Source organism: Miniopterus schreibersii (genome assembly GCF_964146895.1).
Source record: "Miniopterus schreibersii genome assembly, chromosome: 1".
Lineage (NCBI taxonomy): Eukaryota > Metazoa > Chordata > Mammalia > Chiroptera > Miniopteridae > Miniopterus > Miniopterus schreibersii.
This window is the reverse complement of record NC_138101.1, coordinates 133,855,128-133,874,164: the sequence shown is the minus strand read 5'-3', so window position 1 is coordinate 133,874,164 and position 19,037 is coordinate 133,855,128. Positions and strand designations below refer to the sequence as shown.

General features: G+C 54.8%; 2 protein-coding genes across 3 annotated transcripts; both read right to left on the bottom strand.

Annotated features, from left to right (window-relative positions):
• Window positions 1-6: 6 nt before the first annotated feature.
• Window positions 7-7,501, bottom strand: SLC22A17 (solute carrier family 22 member 17; the record flags this gene model as incomplete). The annotated part of the gene is made up of 11 exons (XM_081120747.1): window positions 7-636; window positions 793-904; window positions 1,193-1,410; window positions 1,571-1,676; window positions 1,846-1,991; window positions 2,188-2,353; window positions 2,925-3,079; window positions 5,164-5,267; window positions 5,357-5,857; window positions 6,040-6,341; window positions 7,369-7,501. 11 exons carry the CDS (start codon window positions 7,499-7,501, stop codon window positions 348-350), a joined length of 2,232 nt encoding a protein of 743 aa, XP_080976873.1. The 3' UTR covers window positions 7-347.
• A 1,113-nt stretch (window positions 7,502-8,614) lies between these two features.
• EFS (embryonal Fyn-associated substrate) lies at window positions 8,615-18,740 on the bottom strand. 2 transcript variants are annotated; one of them, XM_081155932.1, is made up of 7 exons: window positions 17,473-17,766; window positions 16,422-16,601; window positions 13,620-13,898; window positions 13,218-13,358; window positions 12,404-13,120; window positions 11,941-12,030; window positions 8,615-10,758 (listed from the first exon to the last, which is right to left on the bottom strand). In XM_081155932.1, exons 2-7 carry the CDS (start codon window positions 16,425-16,427, stop codon window positions 10,324-10,326), a joined length of 1,668 nt encoding a protein of 555 aa, XP_081012058.1. In that variant the 5' UTR covers window positions 16,428-16,601; window positions 17,473-17,766; the 3' UTR covers window positions 8,615-10,323. The 2 variants fall into 2 exon arrangements, with proteins under 2 accessions (XP_081012058.1, XP_081012057.1); XM_081155931.1 differs by lacking the exon at window positions 16,422-16,601 and having other exon boundaries at window positions 17,473-18,740.
• Between the last annotated feature and the right edge of the window lie 297 nt (window positions 18,741-19,037).

Below are 19,037 nucleotides of genomic sequence, written 5' to 3'. Positions count from 1 at the left end.
CTATGGTATGCTCATTTATTCAAAATGTTTTTATTGAAATAGAATGATAGAGCAAGAAAGAATGAGGTCTGGGAGGATGTCTTTGAGCACAGGATGAAGCCCAGACCAGGTGGTTACAGTGTGGAGCTCTCTCCCTGTCCCCTGACTCTTGCCAAGGAAGTGAACACAAAGCAGCAGGGAGGGAATGGGGTTGGGGCAGCCCTCTGAGCTCTCCTTGATGGCTGGCGTGAGGGGCCTCTGAGCCTTATGGGCAGCCCTGCCTTCCTCAACCCTCCCAATGTCCTTATCAGGGCCTTATGTCACCTTTCTGTACGAGCCAGCCTCCTGCCAGGGTGCTCAGAGGCCACTCAGAGGGCAGGGTTGGGGGTGGCAAGCAGTGGGACATGGTCACAGCGGTTAGGGGGTGGCTGCCGTAGCAGAGAAGGCCGGCGGCACAGCTCCCCATCCCGGAGCACCTCAGGCAGGAGCTTGCGCTTGGTTTCGGGCAGAAGCATGATGCTGAGGATGCAGAGGAGGGCACAGGCTGCCAGCACCACATGCTGCAGGAAGGCTCCGTGGCCCATGTGGAGGCGCTGGGCTGGGTCACTCAGCCCTCCAAGTGCCCCCAGTGCCATGATCAGGCCCAGGCCTCGGCCCCTGGGAGAGATGGAGTTGGCATTCAACCTCTAGCTGTGAGTCTCACCCCAACCCTTCTCCAGCAGCCTTTCCTCCTCCATCCCCCAGGCTCTGTCCTTGGTGGGGGACCCGGAGACCTGGCCTTGCCCCTGCCCCTGGCAGCTCCCCTGCTCTCACCGGACAGTGGTAGGGATGACTTCAGAAGCAAGGAGGGTACTGAGGATTCCAGCGGCTTGGGAGGAGAAGAGGCCAAGGACAGAGAAGGTGGTGATGGCGGCCTCGTTCAGATCTGGAGGACCAAGAGGGAGGTGTGAATGGAGGCGGGAGACATGCTTGGCTTTGTCCCTGGCTCCACCCCCTTGCCCTCCGATCCTATGGCCAGCTGGGTGAACTCTGGGCATTCCCCGATTGGGAGAACAGACAGCATGCATGGCCAGTGGAAGGACTGTGGAGATCTGGGCAGGGGCTGGTCTTGTCTTTGAAGGCCTGTGCCGGAAGCTGTGGCTGAGCCTGTCTCAGACACCTCTGCCTGGGTTCCTTTGCTGAGCCCACACTATGGGGAGGGGAGGGTACTCACAATCCCACAGGCCCAGCAGTACCAGGGACGCAATGCCAGTGAGGGTCATCAAGAGAAGCAGGATGCCCCGGCGGCCAAATCGGTCCACGGTGATGCCCAGGAAGACGCAGGCCAGGGCCGCTGTGCCGCTGGCCAGCAGGGAGCCCAGGTAGAAGTCTGATGGGCTCCCTCCTCCTCCCACAGGCTGGTAGCAGTGACGAATGGCGTGGGCAATAAAGCTGTGAGAACGGGTAGGAAAGCAAAGAAGGGTCCCTGCATCCCCACCCGCAATCTTCCATGGCCCTGGCTGCCCTCTATGGGTGTCCTCAGACCTTCCCCACCCAGCCAGCCCCCATCCCAGCTACTGGCCTGGCCCTTGGCTCAGACACCCAGGCTCACTTGGTGAAGCCCAGGATAAGCAGATTCTTCCAGATGTTGCGGTAGTTGAGGAGCGATGCGAGCGAAAAGGAAGATGTTGCAGGGAGAGGTGAAGTGTTCTCCAGGTCTTTGGGAGAGAGAAAGGGAGGAGCTGTCTGTTAGAAGTAGCAGCAGAGAACCCAGGGTCCTCACACATGAGTGGTGGGGACCTTGGGAGAAGGGGCACAGCTATAACCATGCAGAGGGCATTGTCATGTGTGCACGTGAGAGATCATCTTTAGGGACCCTTGTCTTACCCTGCAGGGCCTCCTGGGCCTCTTCTCCCAGCATCTGCCCATGGGGCCGGTTCCGCTCAGCCAGGATCCTCAGCACCGACTGGGCCTCCTCAATCTGTCGCTTCACTATCAGCCACCGTGCAGACTCCAGAAACAGACCAGGCCAGCTGGGGGCAGGGGTGCAGGGTACACGGTGAAGCCTCCCATCTCCTGACACAGGGGTGGGAAACTGCCCCCTCTGAAGGGCTGGGGCTGGGGCAAGCCTGGGCGAGGGGCAGTGGAGAAGAGGGGGTCCTCTGGGCTACAGCTAAGCAGGAGGGGAAGGTGAGAGCGACCAGGCCGCAGGTGAATGGTGATACTGACCCATAAAACAGGAAGAGGATGCAGGGAGCGGTGATCATTCGCTGCAGAAACCGCCAGTCCTTAGAGACAAGGGCCAGGCCGAGGAACAGGAAGTGCCCCCCCACCCCAACTAACTCCCCTGCCAGGGCCACCCGAAGCCTCTGGGTTGGGTCGCACAGCTCCAGGCCTGGAGATACAGCAGGGACAGGGAGGAGAGGTCAGGGAGGAAGGAGGGGGGAGGTGGAAGGGAGGACAGAGAGTGAGGTCAGACCCTGGGTGGAGGCTGCATCTGTGGCCTCCCACAGACTAACCTCTGAATGGCAAAGAGTGGAGAGATTGTTCAGTCCTCTCCTCTCCTGCTCAAACCTGGGAGGGCTCGAAGGTCAGAGTCCCTGACAGGTGTTCAGCGTTCCCAGTTACAGGCCCTTTCACATCAGACCTTATTTGACCTTCATATCAACTCTTGTTCAAGGTCACACAGCTAGTTAGGATTTCATTTTTAAAATAAGACTATTCCCTGACAGCAGTAAGTCTAGGGCAAGGGAGTTCTTAAAGATAGTGGAGGGAGAGGGATGTGGAGAGATGCGAGATCCCTGGATTCTTCAAAGCCTGGGCAGAAAGACGGCTGAGATTCTGGACAGCTGAAATTTGGGGCTGAAGAAGGGACAGGGGACCCTATGGGGCAGTGGGAATGGCCTGGGATATAGAAAAGCAGAGGTGAGCCCCAAGGGAAGGACCTCTTGGAGGGTGCCACTCACGCATCAGGTAGACACCAAGGTCAACACCGGCAAGCAGGAAGCCCAGGAGGAATCGAAGGGCCATGACACCTGTGGAGGAGCCTGCAGCAGCCCCTCCCACTCCGCAGGGGCCCACCAGCCCCAAGGTCAGCAGCACAATCCCACGTCGGCCGAACCTGGAAAGAGTGCAGGGCCGCTGGTCATCGAGACTCCCTGGGGGAGGCATTGCTGAGTGGGGCCCAGCTGCCCAATTCACAGCTGGAGGTATGAGGATGGGGCCTTGGGAGCAAGAGCTGGACTGAGACTAGGGAATGTGGAAGGGATTGGCACCATGGGTAAGTGATGTCTGGCAACCAGGCACTGGGGTATTGCTATGGTCCTGTGGGGGTGGGACCAGACTCTTGTGGATGGGGCTATTGGAAATGCTGTGGGCATTTCTCCATGGAAGTGAGACCAATAATCAGAGGAGATGGGATATTGCTTAGGGGACTTGGAACCACTGATTCTTGGTTATAGAGGTCAGTTGGGATGAAGCTTGTCTTGCTCAGACTTGTCAGAGAAGATGGAGTTATTGATATATGTAGGGAGTTGGAGCTACTGATCAATGGAGGTGGGCCAATTGGCCACTTGTGCAAGGGGATCGTATTGGTCAGTGAGGATGAAGCTAATTGATCTTAAGGGACTGAGTAATTGATTTTGGGGGATGAGGCCATTGTCTCATGGGGTTGGGGCATGGGTCTATTAGTCCATAGGGATGGTCAGTGGAGATGGGGCCACTGGCCAGAAGATGGAGCCACTGATCCATGAGAATGGAGATAAATGATATCCATGGGGTAGGACTATGGATCAGTGGGGATAAGCCCTAACCTTCAAGATTGGGCAATTGATCTTTGGGGACGGAGCCATTGATTCATGGGGTGGGACTACTGGTCAGTGGGGATGAATCTATTAATCCATGGGGATAATCAGTAAGGATGGGGTCACAGATCAGGGGAAATTAGACTATTGGTCAGTGATGATGGATAGGGCTACTGAGCCTTGGAGGCCAGGCTGTGATCTTTGGGGATAAGACCAAAGACCTTTGGGAATGAAGATTGGGATCACTGGCCATTGGGAATAAAGCTATTGACCCAAAAGAGTGGGGCCATATTTCCATGGAGATGAGTTTATTGGTTAATGGGGTTAAAGCTACTGAATTTAGGAGACTAAATTATTGGTCTTAGGTGATGAGGTTATGATTTCATAGGAATGATGCTACTGGTCTGTGACAACGAGGCCACTAATGCATGAGGATGGGCTATTGACCTATGGATTTAGAATAATTTGCCCACAGGGATGTGTGACTACTGGGCAGTGAGGATAGGTATTGATTTTAGGGAATTGTGTTACTGAACGTTGGGTTGCCTTTGATCCATGAGAGTTGAGCTATTAATCCATTTAGATAGGACTGTAGATCAGTGGAGATGAGTCTAATAATCCATAAGGATGGTCAGTGGTGACTGTTGAGAATCAGAGGAGATGGGAGCTTTGATTCCTGGGGAAAGCTATTGGTTGGTGGGAATGAGCTGATCCTTGAGATGAGGCCACTGATTCATGGAAATGGGGCTTTTGGTCTGAGAGGATCTGAGAGCACTGAAGACCCATGAAGATGGGACCTTTAATTTCTGGGGGAATGGTGCTATTGTGGTCATTGATCCATGGGGGTTGGACTATTGTCCCATGAGGGTAGAATCATTTGTGTATAGAGCTGAACTATATTAGTCAATGGGAATGGGGCAGTTGATAGTTAGGAATTAACATAATGATCTTTAGAAATGAGGCCATTGAGATGGAGCTAATAGTCCACATGGATGGGGCTATTAATGGGGTTGAGTCCATTAATTGATGAAGATGGTGAGGGAGGTGGTTAGTGGTGATAGGAACAATGGAGGAGGAGCTAAGATTTTTGATGTGTAGAGATAAGGTTTTTGGTCATAGAGATGGAGCTATTTATTGTCTTTGGAGATGATGCTGTTGGTCCATTGATATGGGGAATTGGGGTGAAGTCATTTCCTTGTGCAGAAGAAGTATGGAAGGAATATTTCCTGATGGGGAGTGCAATTGAGACAGGGGTGGGGCTGCATATCATGGAACAGAAGAAGTCCGTTGAAGGCTGCAGAGTCCAGCGACTCCTCTTCCGCCTCTTGCCAACACCAGCTGCCGCGGCTAGCCTGCCTAGCACCCCCTCCTCTCTGCTTGCCCTGTCCCTGGCAGCCCTCACCTGTCCGCAGGGTAGCCCAGGAACAAGTATCCGGAGGCAAAGCCCAAGATGAAGAGGATCTGCTCCAGGATCACCTGCCAGCCCAGGTCACACACCAGATCCCACTGGGGATGTGAGAGGGACGGAGTGGGCGTGAGGCCCTGCGCTGGTGGCCCGCAGCCCGCCCAGACCCGCGGCCCACCCCGCGCCTCACCTGGCCGATGGCATTGGTGGTGAGCACTGGCAGGCCGTTATAGTCCCAGTCCTTGAGACAGTGGTTGAAGTCCGGCGGGGCAAAGCCACTGCACGAGGGGTCTGTACTGGTGGCAACGCGGCTGGCGGCGCTGGCAGCAAGCGCCGGGCTGGCGACGCCAGCACTGCTGGTGTTGGGGGGCTGCTCCCAGCCAGAGGCGTTGGGGGCAAAGCCCCCGTAGTGGCAATGCAGTGGGGGCGCCAGCGTGAAGATGGGGTCCGAGGCCAGGCCCAGCGCCACGAAGAGCACAGGCAGGCAGCAGAGGCCGAGCTGCAGCTGCTGGCCCCCGCCCAGCGCCCCTATCTGGGCAAGCAGCGCCTCGAAGCTAAGGGGGCCGGGGGGCACGGCCAGCGACAGGCTGCTGCCCAGCCCGTCGCCGCCCGCGTCGCCCTCCCCCGCCCGCTCGCGCTCGCGCTCACCCTGCAGCTGCTCCGTGGGCACCGCATCTCCGAGGGTCCCGACCTGCTGGGTGGGTGGGGTGGGGGCGGGGACAGGCAGAAGGGTGAACCGGAGAAACCGCAAAGCGAGGGAAGAGGGCGGGCGCGCGCGGGGGGGCAGTCGGGCGGGGGATGCGCGCGGGGAAAGGCCGGGCGCTGGACGCGGGCGAGGGAAGGGATGGCGTAGCCCGCGGCGCGGGCACTTACTCCGTTGGGGCTGGGGGCGATCTCTACATTGCTGTCGATTTTGCTGCCGCCCCCGCCATTGGGCTCGGGGGTCCCGGTGGCCACCCGGGGAGCCAGCTTGCCGACCTCAGGGGCCCGGCCGGGCCTCAGCGAAAGGATGCCCTGTCCTCTGGCCCGGCGGTGCGCCGGCTCCCGCACGCAGAGCCCAGAGACCCCGCTCTGCAGCTCTGCAGCCGCGGGTGCCTCCTTCGTCTCTGCGATCTCTGCGCCGATTTCTCCTCCCCTTCCTCCAGACTCTCCTCCCCTTCTCACGTCAGCAGAACCTTCGGTCCAGACTCTTCGTCAGAGAAGAGGAAGGGGGGCCAGGGCCCAGGAGAGGGAAGGGGTGGGCTCTGTCTCTGTTCCCTGCGTCTGAGGCTATTGCGGTAAAAAGGGAAAAAAGCTGAAGGATAGCAGCTAACCGAGGCAGATGCGAGATTCCTTCTTTGCCTCCAGTTCTTCCTTATCACCCACCCATCCATCCACTCATTCATTCATCAATAACATTTATGAAGCTGCTACTTTGTGCCTGGCCTTGTGCTAGGCTTTCGGGATAACAGAATGAACAAAACACCTTGGAGTAGCTTACTGGAGGGACAGACGAGTGTAATGACAATTACTGTGCAGGGTACGCATATGGAGGGCTGGGCTGGGCCCTGTGCTCAGCCCTGGCTGCATTCCTGCACAGGACCACTTCTCCACATTTCACTCTGGTTGAGTCACCATAATTTCTCAACAGCATTTGGCACTGATGACCACCCCTTCCTCTAAATACTTTCTTCCTTGACTGCAAAGACCCACAGTTTCCTGGTTTGCTTCCTCTTTCTCTTTTCTCCGCTGCAGGCTCATCCCCCTCCTCATCATCACTCAGTGCCTGTGAGCCTCAGAGGCTTAGTCCTAGGCCCTCCTCTTATCTCACACTGTTCTCTGCACCTGGGGATCTCACGCATGCCCACAGCTTCACCCTCACTATAAACAATACAAACCAACACAAACCTCGTACCCAGATTTACATTTCCAGCTCCTGTTACTGAACCACCTCCCCAAAGTCAGGTTTGTGTGCCCAGTGCACTAGTGAGCCAAATACCGAGACACTGGTGCTTGGAGACAGAGAGGTTTATTTGATTTGGCCAAATGGAGAGGACAGGAGAGCAAGAGCTCTCAAATTCATCTTCCACAAGAAGTAAAAGTAGGGAATTTTTATGCAGCTACGGAGTAGGGAAGGGGGCGTTTCAGAGAACTGAGGGAGAAATCCGTTCTTCAGTCACTGTTGACTACGTTTCACTCCCACCTCTTTTCAGAGCCCCAGACCCTTGAAGCCTTCTTCTTTGACCGTTTTCCTTGGATGATCCATAGGGACCTCAAACTCAATGTGTCCAAGACCAAACTCATGCTCACCCCCAGTAACTTGGTTGTCTTCAAGTGTGTCCTCAGTGAATGGCATCCTCGTCATTCAATTGTGGCCAGATGCTCAGGTGACAGTCCTTAGAATGCCCTTGTCCATATGCCCACATCAACTCCTTTACAAATCCTGTCCATTTTACTTCCTATATATTTCTCTTATATTCTGCTTCTCTCCATCTCTACCACCATTAGTCAAGCTACCTGTTGCACAGACTGCTTAAGCCTCCTAATTCCTAACTGGTGCTCTGTGTCCACTGTGTCAATCTCCTTTCCCCGTCTGTTATGTATAGTGCAGGTGGACTGATCTTTTCAAAATGCAGATCTGTTCATGTCCCTTTCCTGCTTAACAACCTTCAATGGCTTCTCCTCACCATTAAGGTAGATAGTAATATTTTAGACAGCTCATACGTGGCCCTGCATGCTTGGCCCATGCTCTCTGAAGCTCCATCTCACTTCTCAAACATTCACCACAGTCACACTGGACTTTTTCCCCCCCCCAATGCCACAGGACCTGGCACAAGCTTATTTTTATGCTAAGTTTCTCCTCCCCCTTAGTCAAGTTCTTCTCATCCTTCAGCTGTCAGCTCTAGCATATTTGCCTGAGAAGCCTTCCCTAACTCCCAGAATTGCTCCTTAGTGTGATTTACAGACCAACAGCACCACATCACCTGGGAGCTAGTTAGAGATGAAGAATCACAGGCCTTTAAACCATATCCCCATTAGCGATGCACTTTTCTAAGAGGTTTGATACCTCATAGGTACTTTATTCTCTAATCTCAGGGAAGGACTGAAAGGGAGTGTCCTGTCAGTCTGTCAGGAGATTCATTCCCTCTTCTATCCACTGAACCACACTTCTAATTTGTCCCCTCTGTTCAGAAGTTTTCCAAATATGGGAAACTCTTCTAATGCCTTTAGCAGCCTCCCACCACTTCCCTCCCCACAAATCATTTCAGCACCTCCTCAGAATTTACTTTGGTGCTGGCACAGCCAACATTCCTTGAGGATTTATTTGTCTGTATTCTTGTGTCTATCCTGGAGTCATCCCTTAACTTTATGTGGTGCTGGGCTGTTAACGTGCGTTATCTTGTTAGGGCCTCACAAGAACCCTGTGAGACCATTATGATCAACCTCATATCAAAGCTGAAACCAGGACTCCGAGGACTGGCAGGATTTATTGCAGACACAGGTACATGACGTTTCTGAGACTTGCTCTAATTCCAAGCTGATCTCTTAACATTCTTTCTGGATTATGGAGGATGGCTCCTGTTACAAGTCTTCAACATATAAGGGTGAATTCTGGTGGCCCCAGAATCTGGAAATGAGTCTTCTTTTGAGAGTGAAATGAGGAAGGAACCCATAATGGAGGCAAATGCACAGGGGATGCCAAGAAACTAGGAGGTGATTGAACTTTGGGGTGCTTCCAATCCAGTCACTGTGCCAGGGCATCTTAGGAAAGCAGGACTGAAGCAATGGATCTGTGGCTTGAACTTCCCTTGTGGCAAATGGCTAGAGTGATCCCCATCTATGTATGCTATGGCTCATCTTTTCCACCAAAGCCCTGAGGACTATGGACTTCCAACAAACTGCATTCATCAGCCCCTCAGCTTCTCTAAAAGATGGTGTATCCAGAATGATGGTCAGCTGGAAGCCTGGGAAGGGGAGTTTAAGGGGCCAGACCCACTTGGGTTAACCTAAGGAAGAGGGCACCTTGGCTGGCCAGCAGCACTCTCCAGCTGACCAGAGCTATCCTGAGGCACAAAGCTGACTTAGGGTGACCTCTTCAGTACAGAGCTTTTAAAGACTATACGGCCAGCCTTTCCACATGTGCACCTCTCTAATAATGTCATTTTAGACAATGTCTTGGAGAGGCCCCCGGTCAGTCATGAGTGTCTCCTGGAATGCTAGTTGCCACATTCTTTTGGGTTTTCTCATCCGTGGGGTCTCAGTTCAGATATCACCTGCTAACCATCCTGTCTAAAGTCTCTTTCAATGGCTTCTCCTGTCATGTAATTAGTCCTTCACATCACCCTTTTCATTTCCATTGCCAGCAACTGTCAAATCCAAATCTGTGGCTTTTTAAAAAAATTTACTTACTTTAACTGATTTATGTCCATTCAACCCCCCTCCCCCATATGACTTCAGAATTATGGCACATCATGGGAGCTGGGAACTTGCTGAGTGAAGTTAATTTCCCCTAAATGCCTAAAGGCACCCTGTCCATAGTGTGTGCCCTGTAGGTTTGACTCAGGGCACCAGGCCTGCATTATCTCCTCCCCCCAAGCTCCCAAGAAACAGTCAAGGAACCAGACAGCAGGGTTTATTGAGGTGCATGCCCAGTGTCTGAGGCCCAGCTCTCTCCAGTTTCCTGTGGGCAGGGGGTCCTCTGGCTTCTCCCAGAACTTCACATTCTGGGCAATCAATGTACTGCCCTCATTTTCAACTAACAGTGAGGCATTGATGTTCTACAGCCAAGAAACAGGACAAGAAAGGGGCTCCAGGTGGTCCAGGTTTCAGCCACCTGACTCTGTGGGGCCAAGCTCTCAGAGGTGGTGGCAGTGCAGTGACTGCCCCAGGCTGAGAGAGGAGAAAGAGTCCAGTTCTTCCTTGCCACAGAGGGCTGGCACCTGCTCCTGACAAAGCAGGGTATATTAAATAAAAATAACTTATACAAAATGGCTCATACAAAAAGCTGTGGGATGGGGAGAAGAGACACCTCTGTGAGAGACTGAGATGACTGGAAGGGGCAGGAATGGGGAAAAACTGCCACCTCTACTAGTCCCTAAAAGAGACACCTCCAGCTGCCCAAGGACTGGAGGGGTACTCTGGCAGGCAAGGGAGGGGCAGAGCAAGGCCAAGGGGCCCTCAGGGGGCCAGGCTGGTGAGCAGGGTGGTGAATTGCAGGGCCTTCCCAGCCAGCTGTGTCACACATTGTGCCATCTCTTGGGCTGCAGAACCAGATGGGTAGCCCAGAGCGGCCGCCTTGACAGCAAGCACAGTAGCCTGCAATGCCTGGCCCAGTGCTGTACCTGCAGCCCCAACCTGTGCTCGAAGAGGGGCAGAGGCTGCCAGCCGGCCCAGGGTGTCCCCAACAAACACCAGGCGGTGAGCAGCCACCACCACCCGCTTGCCATGGGGCACGAAGAGGCTTGGGGGCTGGTTGGCTCTGGTGCTGGACATCAGGGCTGCCACGGCTGCCTGCAGTGCTGAATAGTGCTTCTGGCACTGCCCTGCATAGAAGTGCAGGAGCTGTAGGTCTCCAGTGGGCAGAACCGGCGGCTTCCCTGGGGACAGGACTTCCTAAGGGCGAGAGGAGTGGTCAGTGGGGATGCTCTCATTAGTGTCACTTGTGCTCTCGTTTCCTTTCTCTTACCCTCCCTTTGCTCCTCAGCCCTTTCGTCCTAGTGCAATCCCTTTAGCTCTTACCTCTGCCATCAGGAAATTTAGATGCTCATAGCAAGCGGCAGAGTTGATGCCAGACAATCTGGATTTAGACAACCTCAAACAAGTCTCTGAACTTCTTTGTTTCCTTATCTCTAAACTGCACTAGTACTGCACTGTCCAAAATAAACATATTGTGAACCACACGTGCAATTTTAACATTTATAATAGCCACATTAAGAAAAGTAAAAAGAAACAAACTGCTTTGTTTTTAAACTCCAAATACAAAAAATGTTAATTTCAACATGTACTCGATATATAAATTAAGATTTTTTTTTTTCATGCCAAGTCTGCAAAATCTGGTGTGCATTTTATATTATAGCACATCTCCATTCAGACTAGCCACATTTCAAGTAACTGATAGTCATATGTAGTTAGTGGCTACCACATTTGATAGTGCAGGTCTAGTATCTGCCTCCTAAGGCTGCCGTGAGATGAATTGACACAATATATAGAAAGGGCTCAGGACAGAGCATTGAATGCTGTATGCCCTGTATGAGCACTTTCTATGGCTATGATTAGTGTTGACACATGTGATGTGCTTAGCACAGGGTCTGGCACTTGAGACATACCTGACAAATGGTAGCTATTGTGATTAAGACTATTTTAGACAGGGTGAAGGAGACACCTCACTTTCTTGAGGTTAACTGCCCCCTTCAGAGCCCCTGGCTTCTTAATGGTGGAGCCAGGATTAGGAGCCAGGTCTCTTAGGAACCCAGGAATTCAGTTGGAAGGAGCCTCAGAAGTCATCTGGCCCAGCTCTAACCCACAGCCCAGAAACTTGCTGCTCTCAACTGCCTGGTTTTCTGATTCCTCTCCAACACATTCTTTCCCCGCTTTCTGAATTCCTGATATCCTTTTCTAAGTTCCAGCTCCTTCCTCTTGAATTTTAACTCGTCTTCTCCAACTGCTCCATTTCAATGAACTTTTACCCCTGTCCTAATCTAGTTCCCTTGATGGTTCAGTTAAGAATATTCCCTCTTCTCTGTTCCTGCTCTTCCTTCCCCAGGCCCTTCTCTAGCATCACCCACACAGGATTACCTGCTGCTCCAGTGGCCCCTTCTCCAGCAGTTCAGGATCCTCGGGGAAGGCCTTATCCAGGGGCCTAGATCCCTGAGCTTTGTCCATACCCTGCAGGAAGGGGTCAGGGTCTCAGTGCAGGGGTGGGAGAGCAGGGCAGGGTGGCCTCCCTGGCCCTTCCCACTTCCCCTTCCTTCTGGAGGTCTCTCCTGCCATCAGAGGTTTCAGTCCCTGGACACCAGGTCTGAGAGAGCTCTGGTGGCAAGTCAGAGGGCTCAGGGACCACAGCCTGGATTTAGGGGGAGGAATATGACACTGGTACAAGTGGTGTGGCCAAGTACTGGGGTCCCACACCAGAAGGTGCAGGGCCAGTGGAGGGGAAGGAGGGAAGGGAGGGTTTGCATCTGGGCCCCAGGCCTTCTCCCTCCTCCCTGTGGTTCTCTATGGGGGCATTTTGAGTGGGGCTGGCCAGAGGTGAGCTCACCTTCAGGTGGACGTAGTCGTACTCCTCGGCCACCGGGATGCCCTCATACTCATTGTGGTGTCCTGCTGAATCAGCTTCCACCTCCTGGCCCTCTGAATCCCCCTCGACCTTGGGACCCCCGTAGCCAGGCAGGCGGGGTGGAGGTGGGGGCAGAGGCCTGTCCTGGATGCTGCCCTTTCTGCCCGGGGCAGGAGAAGGAGCTGGGGAAGGACTGGCGGCCTCAGAAACGGGTAGGGCAGGCAGAGGGCGGCGGGACAGGCTCTCAGCAGAGGGCAACCGGGGCCTGTGTGAGGGTGGAGGGCTTCTGGCTAGAAGCAGGGCCAGGGTGTCCGGGTCAGTGGGGGCTGAGGCTCCCGGGGGCTCTGGAGAAGGTGTCTCTGGCCCCAGCAGGGGCACGTCATAGATGCCCTCATCAGTGCCCCCACCTTCCCCATCTGCTAGCAGCTCCTCAGGTGCTTCATACAGATTGAGCAGGGCCGATGCTCGTTTCAGGTTGGAGGGGGCAGCATAGAGGGGTGGCCCTGGCTCTCGGCCCTCCCATTCCAGATCTGGCTCCAGCTCCGATGGTGACTTTGGGGCCAGAGGCACATCGTAGGGAGCTTCATCCTCTCCAGGGGGTTGTGAGGTGACTTGGGCCAGAGGGCAGGAAAAGGAAGCAGGGGAGTCATAAGGGTCACTGGAGGGAACTCGGAGGGCAGAGGGAGGCACGTCGTAGACCTGGAGAGGGAGTGGCTAGTTACCATCAGGTTCAGCACTGGACTCCCTCCAGAGCTATCTGTTCCCTGCCCAACATACACAGACCTCTACCCCTCACCTCCAAGGCATCTCCAGGGACAGCCAGTTGGGTCCTGCTGCCTCTGGGGACCTTGTAGATGGGGTCAGGGGAGGGCAGGCAGGATCCAGCTGGAGATCCTAAGGTCAGACAGGGCCGAGCTGGGGGTGGCACCACATACACCTGGGGGATCGAGACGTGTAGGTCAGGAGGAGGGGGACCAGGGAATCAGTAACGTGTGCCTTGGAGGAGCGTAGACACCTTCCAACCCCCTCCCTGTTCCAAGGGGAAGCAGAACCCAGAAAGGGCTGGCAAACAGGCTTCCTACAGCAGAGCCCTGAAGAGCTGCGATCTTAGGGCTCTCCCTGCCCAGCCTCGCTGCAGGCACCAGCAGAAGGGAAAGGGGGTCTCCTGACTTGGGGTTGGGAGGGCTCTAGCTCTCACCTCCTGGTCCTCATTGCTGTGCTCTGGGGCTGGATATGGTGAGCCAGGCTCGGCTGGGGGCACCTGGAAGAGGCTGGGCTTGGGTGCCGGGCCATCAGGAAGAAGCTTCACTCTGTTGGCGGGCACAATGCCCTGCTGGCCATGCAGGGAGCAGAGGCACCAGCCATTCAGCCCACCAGCACCCTCCCTCTGCAGTACCCGTAGAACATCCCCTCGGCGGAAGGACAGCTCCTGGGGGGACTCAGCGGTGTTGTCGTAGAGTGCCCGGGCCAGCTGGGCCTGGTGGGTGAGGTGGGAGTGGGAAGAGGGGTCTTCACACACATATTAGGTCATGGCACCTCCTGCTCAAAACACTTCAGAGCTCTTCATTTCCCTCAAGCTAAAAATCTGACCTGTCTCAACTCTTCCTGCCTGGGCTCTGCCTTGTCTCCCACTTCATTCCCTGCGCGCTCCCCCTTCCTTTCTATTCCTTGAACTAGACAAGTTCTTTCCCACCTTAGGGCCTTTGCACTTGCTATTTCCCTTACCCAGAAGGCTCTTCCCCACTGGCCCTTTTCCATCTTTCAGTTCTGCTTAAATGTCACCTTCTCAAAGAGATCTTTTCTTCACTCTTCTTACACCCCATTCTGTGTCTGTCTTTACTCATTGTTTCCTTCATAATTCTTTATACTATTTATTTACTTTTTTATTATTGATTTCTACCCAATATAGTATAAGTCCTGTAAGAACAAGGACTGCTATATTCCTAGCCTCTGCAATAGTGCCTGACCTGGAATCAGTTCTCAATAAACATATGCTAAATGAATTTCTTCCAAAGCCTTGTGTATACAAGGAAGTCCTGCTAAGGTCTCCCACAGAATCTCCTTTACCTTCCCCATTTCCCAGTCAGCATCTCCCACAAACCAAAGGTTAGATGAAAGTGCAGAGACCCCTCACTTTGAGAGAGACTGGGAGAGGCCCAGCCCAGACAGTACTTGCTCATAATAAGGAAGAAAACAGAAACCCAAGCAACTGTTTTGTTCTCAATCTGAGCAAATAAGGTTCTCAGGAGAGGCTAAGGTTACCATGGAGAAAAGTATATAGAGGGGTAGGGGTGTGTGTGTGTGTGTGTGTGTGTGTGTGTGTGTGTGTATGTGTGTGTAGGGTGGCTGGTGGACCAACCAAGAGCAAGCATTTATCAGCCTGTTTCCAGTCTTGACTGGTAGGGCCATCTAAGCTTTTTCCTTGGAGAGCCACATGCTCAGGTAGGAAGTTACAGATACCAAGTGCAAATTATGTATCCAGACACTGTGCAAGTCTTTGCACTAATCAGCTCATCTCATTTAATCCTCACAGCAACCTTAGGAGTGAAGAGCCATCATTAGCCCCATTTGGAAAGGAAACTGGAACAGAGAGGTTAGAACTTTACCCAAAGACATACAGCTGGTACAGCTGGTGGGGCATGATTTGAACCCCAGGCTGTTGATTCCAAAGCCTGCACTATCGATTGCTCTTCTACTGCCTCTCCACAATCACAAACATTAAGGATCCACTTTTGCCCTGACTGGGGTGGCTCAGTTAGGTTGGGCATCGTCCCTGTGCACTGAAAAGTTGCTGGTTCGATTCCCGGTAGGGGCACATGCCTGGGTTAGGGGTTCGATCCCCTGTAGGGGGCAGTGCAGGAGGCAGTTGATTGATGCTCTGCTCACATCGATGTTTCTTTTTCTCTCCCTCTCCCTTCTTCTCTCTAAAAATCAATTATATATATATATATATATATATATATTTTTTTTTTTTTTTTTTTTAAAAAAGGATATACTTTTTTCTTCTTCTATTAGTAACAGTGGTTAAGTCAAGAAGGTCCATGACTCAGATTATACACAAATTCCCTTTGCTAGTCACCCTTCACAGGGCTCTGGTTCCAAATGTTCTTTGGTAGAATCAAGCTCAAACCACTCAGTATTGAAATATATTCCACTTCAGTTATGTTTGCTAGGTGACTGTGCCTGTTGGCAGCATCACGGGCATTGGTGATGGAGAGCAGGTAGTAGGTATAACTGAGCAGGTAATCCACATGGGCTAATTCAGCAAAAAGTCTCAGGCTGTGTTTGGCCACCAGCCCTGGGAAGAAGGATGCCCAGCATGAGTGCATGTTTCCCTTGGCTGGTGTTTCCCTCGGGTGGAGAGGTTGTTCAGCCCTTCATGGCTGGGTGATTTCAACAACAAACTGACTTCTCCTCTTGCCCAATTCCAAACTCATCAAACCATTTTCTGATTATACTGGCTTCTAAAGGACATTGTCCCACAGAAGGAAAACATGCTAACCAGATGACACAAATTCCTGGTTAGCATGACACTTTTCTAACTGTAAACTATAACTCAGTGTTTTGGATCTAGCCAGGGGTTTAAGACCACAGTTTGGAAGCATACGGAACTGGGTGACTTTAGGCAGATTGTTAAACCTTTCTGAGCCTCAGTTTCTTCTGTAGAATTCCATATGCTTATCTGAATATCCATTTTTGGATAATAATAGTATATCCTCACAAGGATGTTGTGAAGGCTGAATGAGATAATGTGTGAAGCAACCAAGACAAAGCTTAGGGCTAGTAAATGCTCAATAAATATTAGCTGTTATTAGGGTCTTATGAGTTTCATTAGCATACCCCCCCCCCCCAGGGGTGTGTAAAAAGAAAAATCTGCCTCCTGGGACTACATAGCTGACCAGCTGGCTCCTGAGCCAGCATCTTTGTCAGAGTACACCCACGATTTTCAGGATCTCCCCCTCTCCCTCCTGGCTCTGAAAACTACGATGGTTTTTCTCACCATCATACAGATGGAGGAACTAAAAGGAGTTTAGTTTGAGGAGTGAAAATTGAACTCTTCTACAGGGACATGGAGGATGTCAGGAGTCATGCTTCTCTTTCCAGCCTCCTTCCCAGAGTACCCATTCAGAGGGGGCCAGAAAGCAGATGGCAGCCTAGCTTTCGCTGGGAATCCTAGGGCCTAGGGAAGGGTGGAAAGAGAGCAGAGTTGCTTGGAATTCAGACAAGGCGAGCTAGACAGAAAGTAGAGGTGGGGCTGTGGAGAGCTCCTCCCAGTGTTAGGTTTGAATTCTGTCCAATGGAGCCAAACCTCTGGGCCTTGCAATTGCAGGCACCCAGGCCCAGATGCTGATAGACTGATTGATGATGGGTGTGGTCACTCTGCTCTACCCCCTCCTCAGGGACTAGGCTGACTTGTGAGGGGGGGGGCTGCCTTAATGGGGGGTGGCAGTGGGCCACAGCTCTCTGGGACGCCTCCTCCCACGGTCCCATCATGCCAGCCAGCTGTCTCCTCCCTTTGTCCCCAGAAAGTAGCCAGAGGCTGGCGGACATCACCTCCCCCCTCCATCTATTTTCTCTTTCCCCCTGCCTGATCTCCCTCTTTGTTCCATTTCCTCCCTGCCCCTCATCCCGCCTCTAGAGAAGGGCCTTCTTGGGCCCTCCAGCCTCTCCCATTCTCCCGCAGCCACCTCCATTCTTTCAGCCCCCTCCCAACCTTTTACTTGCCTCCCAATCACAAACCCCTGCCAGCCGCCAGTGGCCCCCGGTTCCCGCCAATAAATGAGCCGGTAGGACGCGGGCTAGGCTTGCCCCCTCCCCTCTTTCCAGGACAGCCTCTAGAAAGAAAGAGAGGAACGGGGAGGGGGTGCGGAGAAGGGGGAACCCAGACCGCAGGGGCTGGGATGGGGAGTGAGAACGGAAAACAAAAGTGAGGAGAGGGACAGCGTCCTGGAGAAGAGACCGAGGAGAGAGACAAAGAAGGCAGAAACGAGTGACAGCGCGGGGCAGCGGCGAGGGTCTCTGCCCCGCAGCCTCCTCTCCGGCGGACTCACCGACGTGGCTATGGCCATGGCCTCGGGCTCGCGCGCGGCCGGCTCCAGGCCGGGCTGTTTCGCTGACTTCAGCAGCGGCGGCCCCGCACCATGGAGGCGGCCCCCAGCTTTGGCGCCTGAGTCGTGGCCTCCGCAGAGGTTGGAGGAGGAGAAAGAAAACCCACAAAACTCCCCAAATGGGAGGCAGCTCGGCCGGGCAGGAGGAGGAGCAGCGGGGCGGGCTGGGGCGTCGCTGCGGGACCTTATCCAAAGGCGCGCGCTCGGGCCCCGGGGCCTCCCGGGGGCCGCCGGGTTGGCCAGGCCCCCGGAGCCGCCTGTCCTAGGCCGTGGAGACACCCCAGGTCCGCAGGGTCCGGCTCCCTCCCAGGGCAGGGGCAGGCGAGGAGGGAGAGCTGAGGGGCTCGACGGGGCCTGTCCCGGCCGCTCAGGGTAGCCCCGAGGGCTGGGAGAAGCCGCCGGGGCGGTTGGGCTGGACGAGCGAGTTTAGGAACCAGTCCAACCCCACCGCGGGTAGGAGAGCGGGGCTCCCAGCGCTGCGGTCGGGGCGGCAGGGGCAACGCGGCGGCCTCGCTGCTGCGGAGGGAGGGGGAGCTAGAACTGAGCCGTAGGTCCCTCTTCAAACTCGCCCAACTTGGCGAAAGGAGGCCCGGCTGACGCCAAAGGCCTGCGAGAGCGGGGCCGTGGGGCTGCGTGGCCGGAGCGCCGGCTTTGGGCCCAGGCACTCGCGCGCCCCGCGGCGGGCGGTTCGCACTCACGCACACCAGCCCTCAGCGCTCCCGGGCCTGGGGCGCCGCGACGGCACCGCGGCCACGCGAGGCTCGAGTGGGCGGGACGGCCTTTCCAAAGCCAAAGAGGGGCTCACGGCGCCCGCCCGCCCACCTCCGCCCCTCGGTCGCAGCGCGGGACCACCGGCGCCAGCGCCCACGCCCCGCACCCGCCCTCGGCGCCGCCCCGCTCACGCGCACCCTGGACGGGGCTTCTTGGCTCCCCCAGAGCTCGGGGCAGCTCCCAGGTGTCTGGGAACGAAGAAAAAGGCCACAAAGGAAAAGGAGCAAAGAGAAGGCTTGAAGGAGGGGCAGGGGCCTGAGAACTCGCCTGGAGATGGGGCGGACACTAAGAGAGCTGGGACGGCTCCGGGGGTCGCGCGTGGCCTTTAGGCTCCCCTCCCCGCCCCTCCCCTCCCCGGCCCCGCGCTCCCTCTCAGTGCAGTTCCTTTCTCCTCCCCTCGGGCCCTCTCGGCTCCGGCGCGGGGCTCAGTCCGAGGGATTTAGAGAAAGGAGGGAGGGGAAAAGGGAGGGGAGGGGAAGGGGCGGAGGAGAAAGGGGGACGATCCCTCCTTAGGCGGGTGTTGAGTTTCAGCTCTGGACCCTCCGGCCAAACTGCCAGTCCCTCCCGGTCTCTTTCCCCGCCCCTGCTTTCTCCGGACTTCTCGACGGCCCTCGGGGTGGCCTGGCCTGCCCCCTCCTGGGGGCTCGCCTCTCGCGGTCACGCCCCCCTCTCCCCCGCCAGCCCCTCGCCTCTCTCTGCCTCCCTTTCACTAGCTCCGTCTTTCCCGTGGGCGGGAG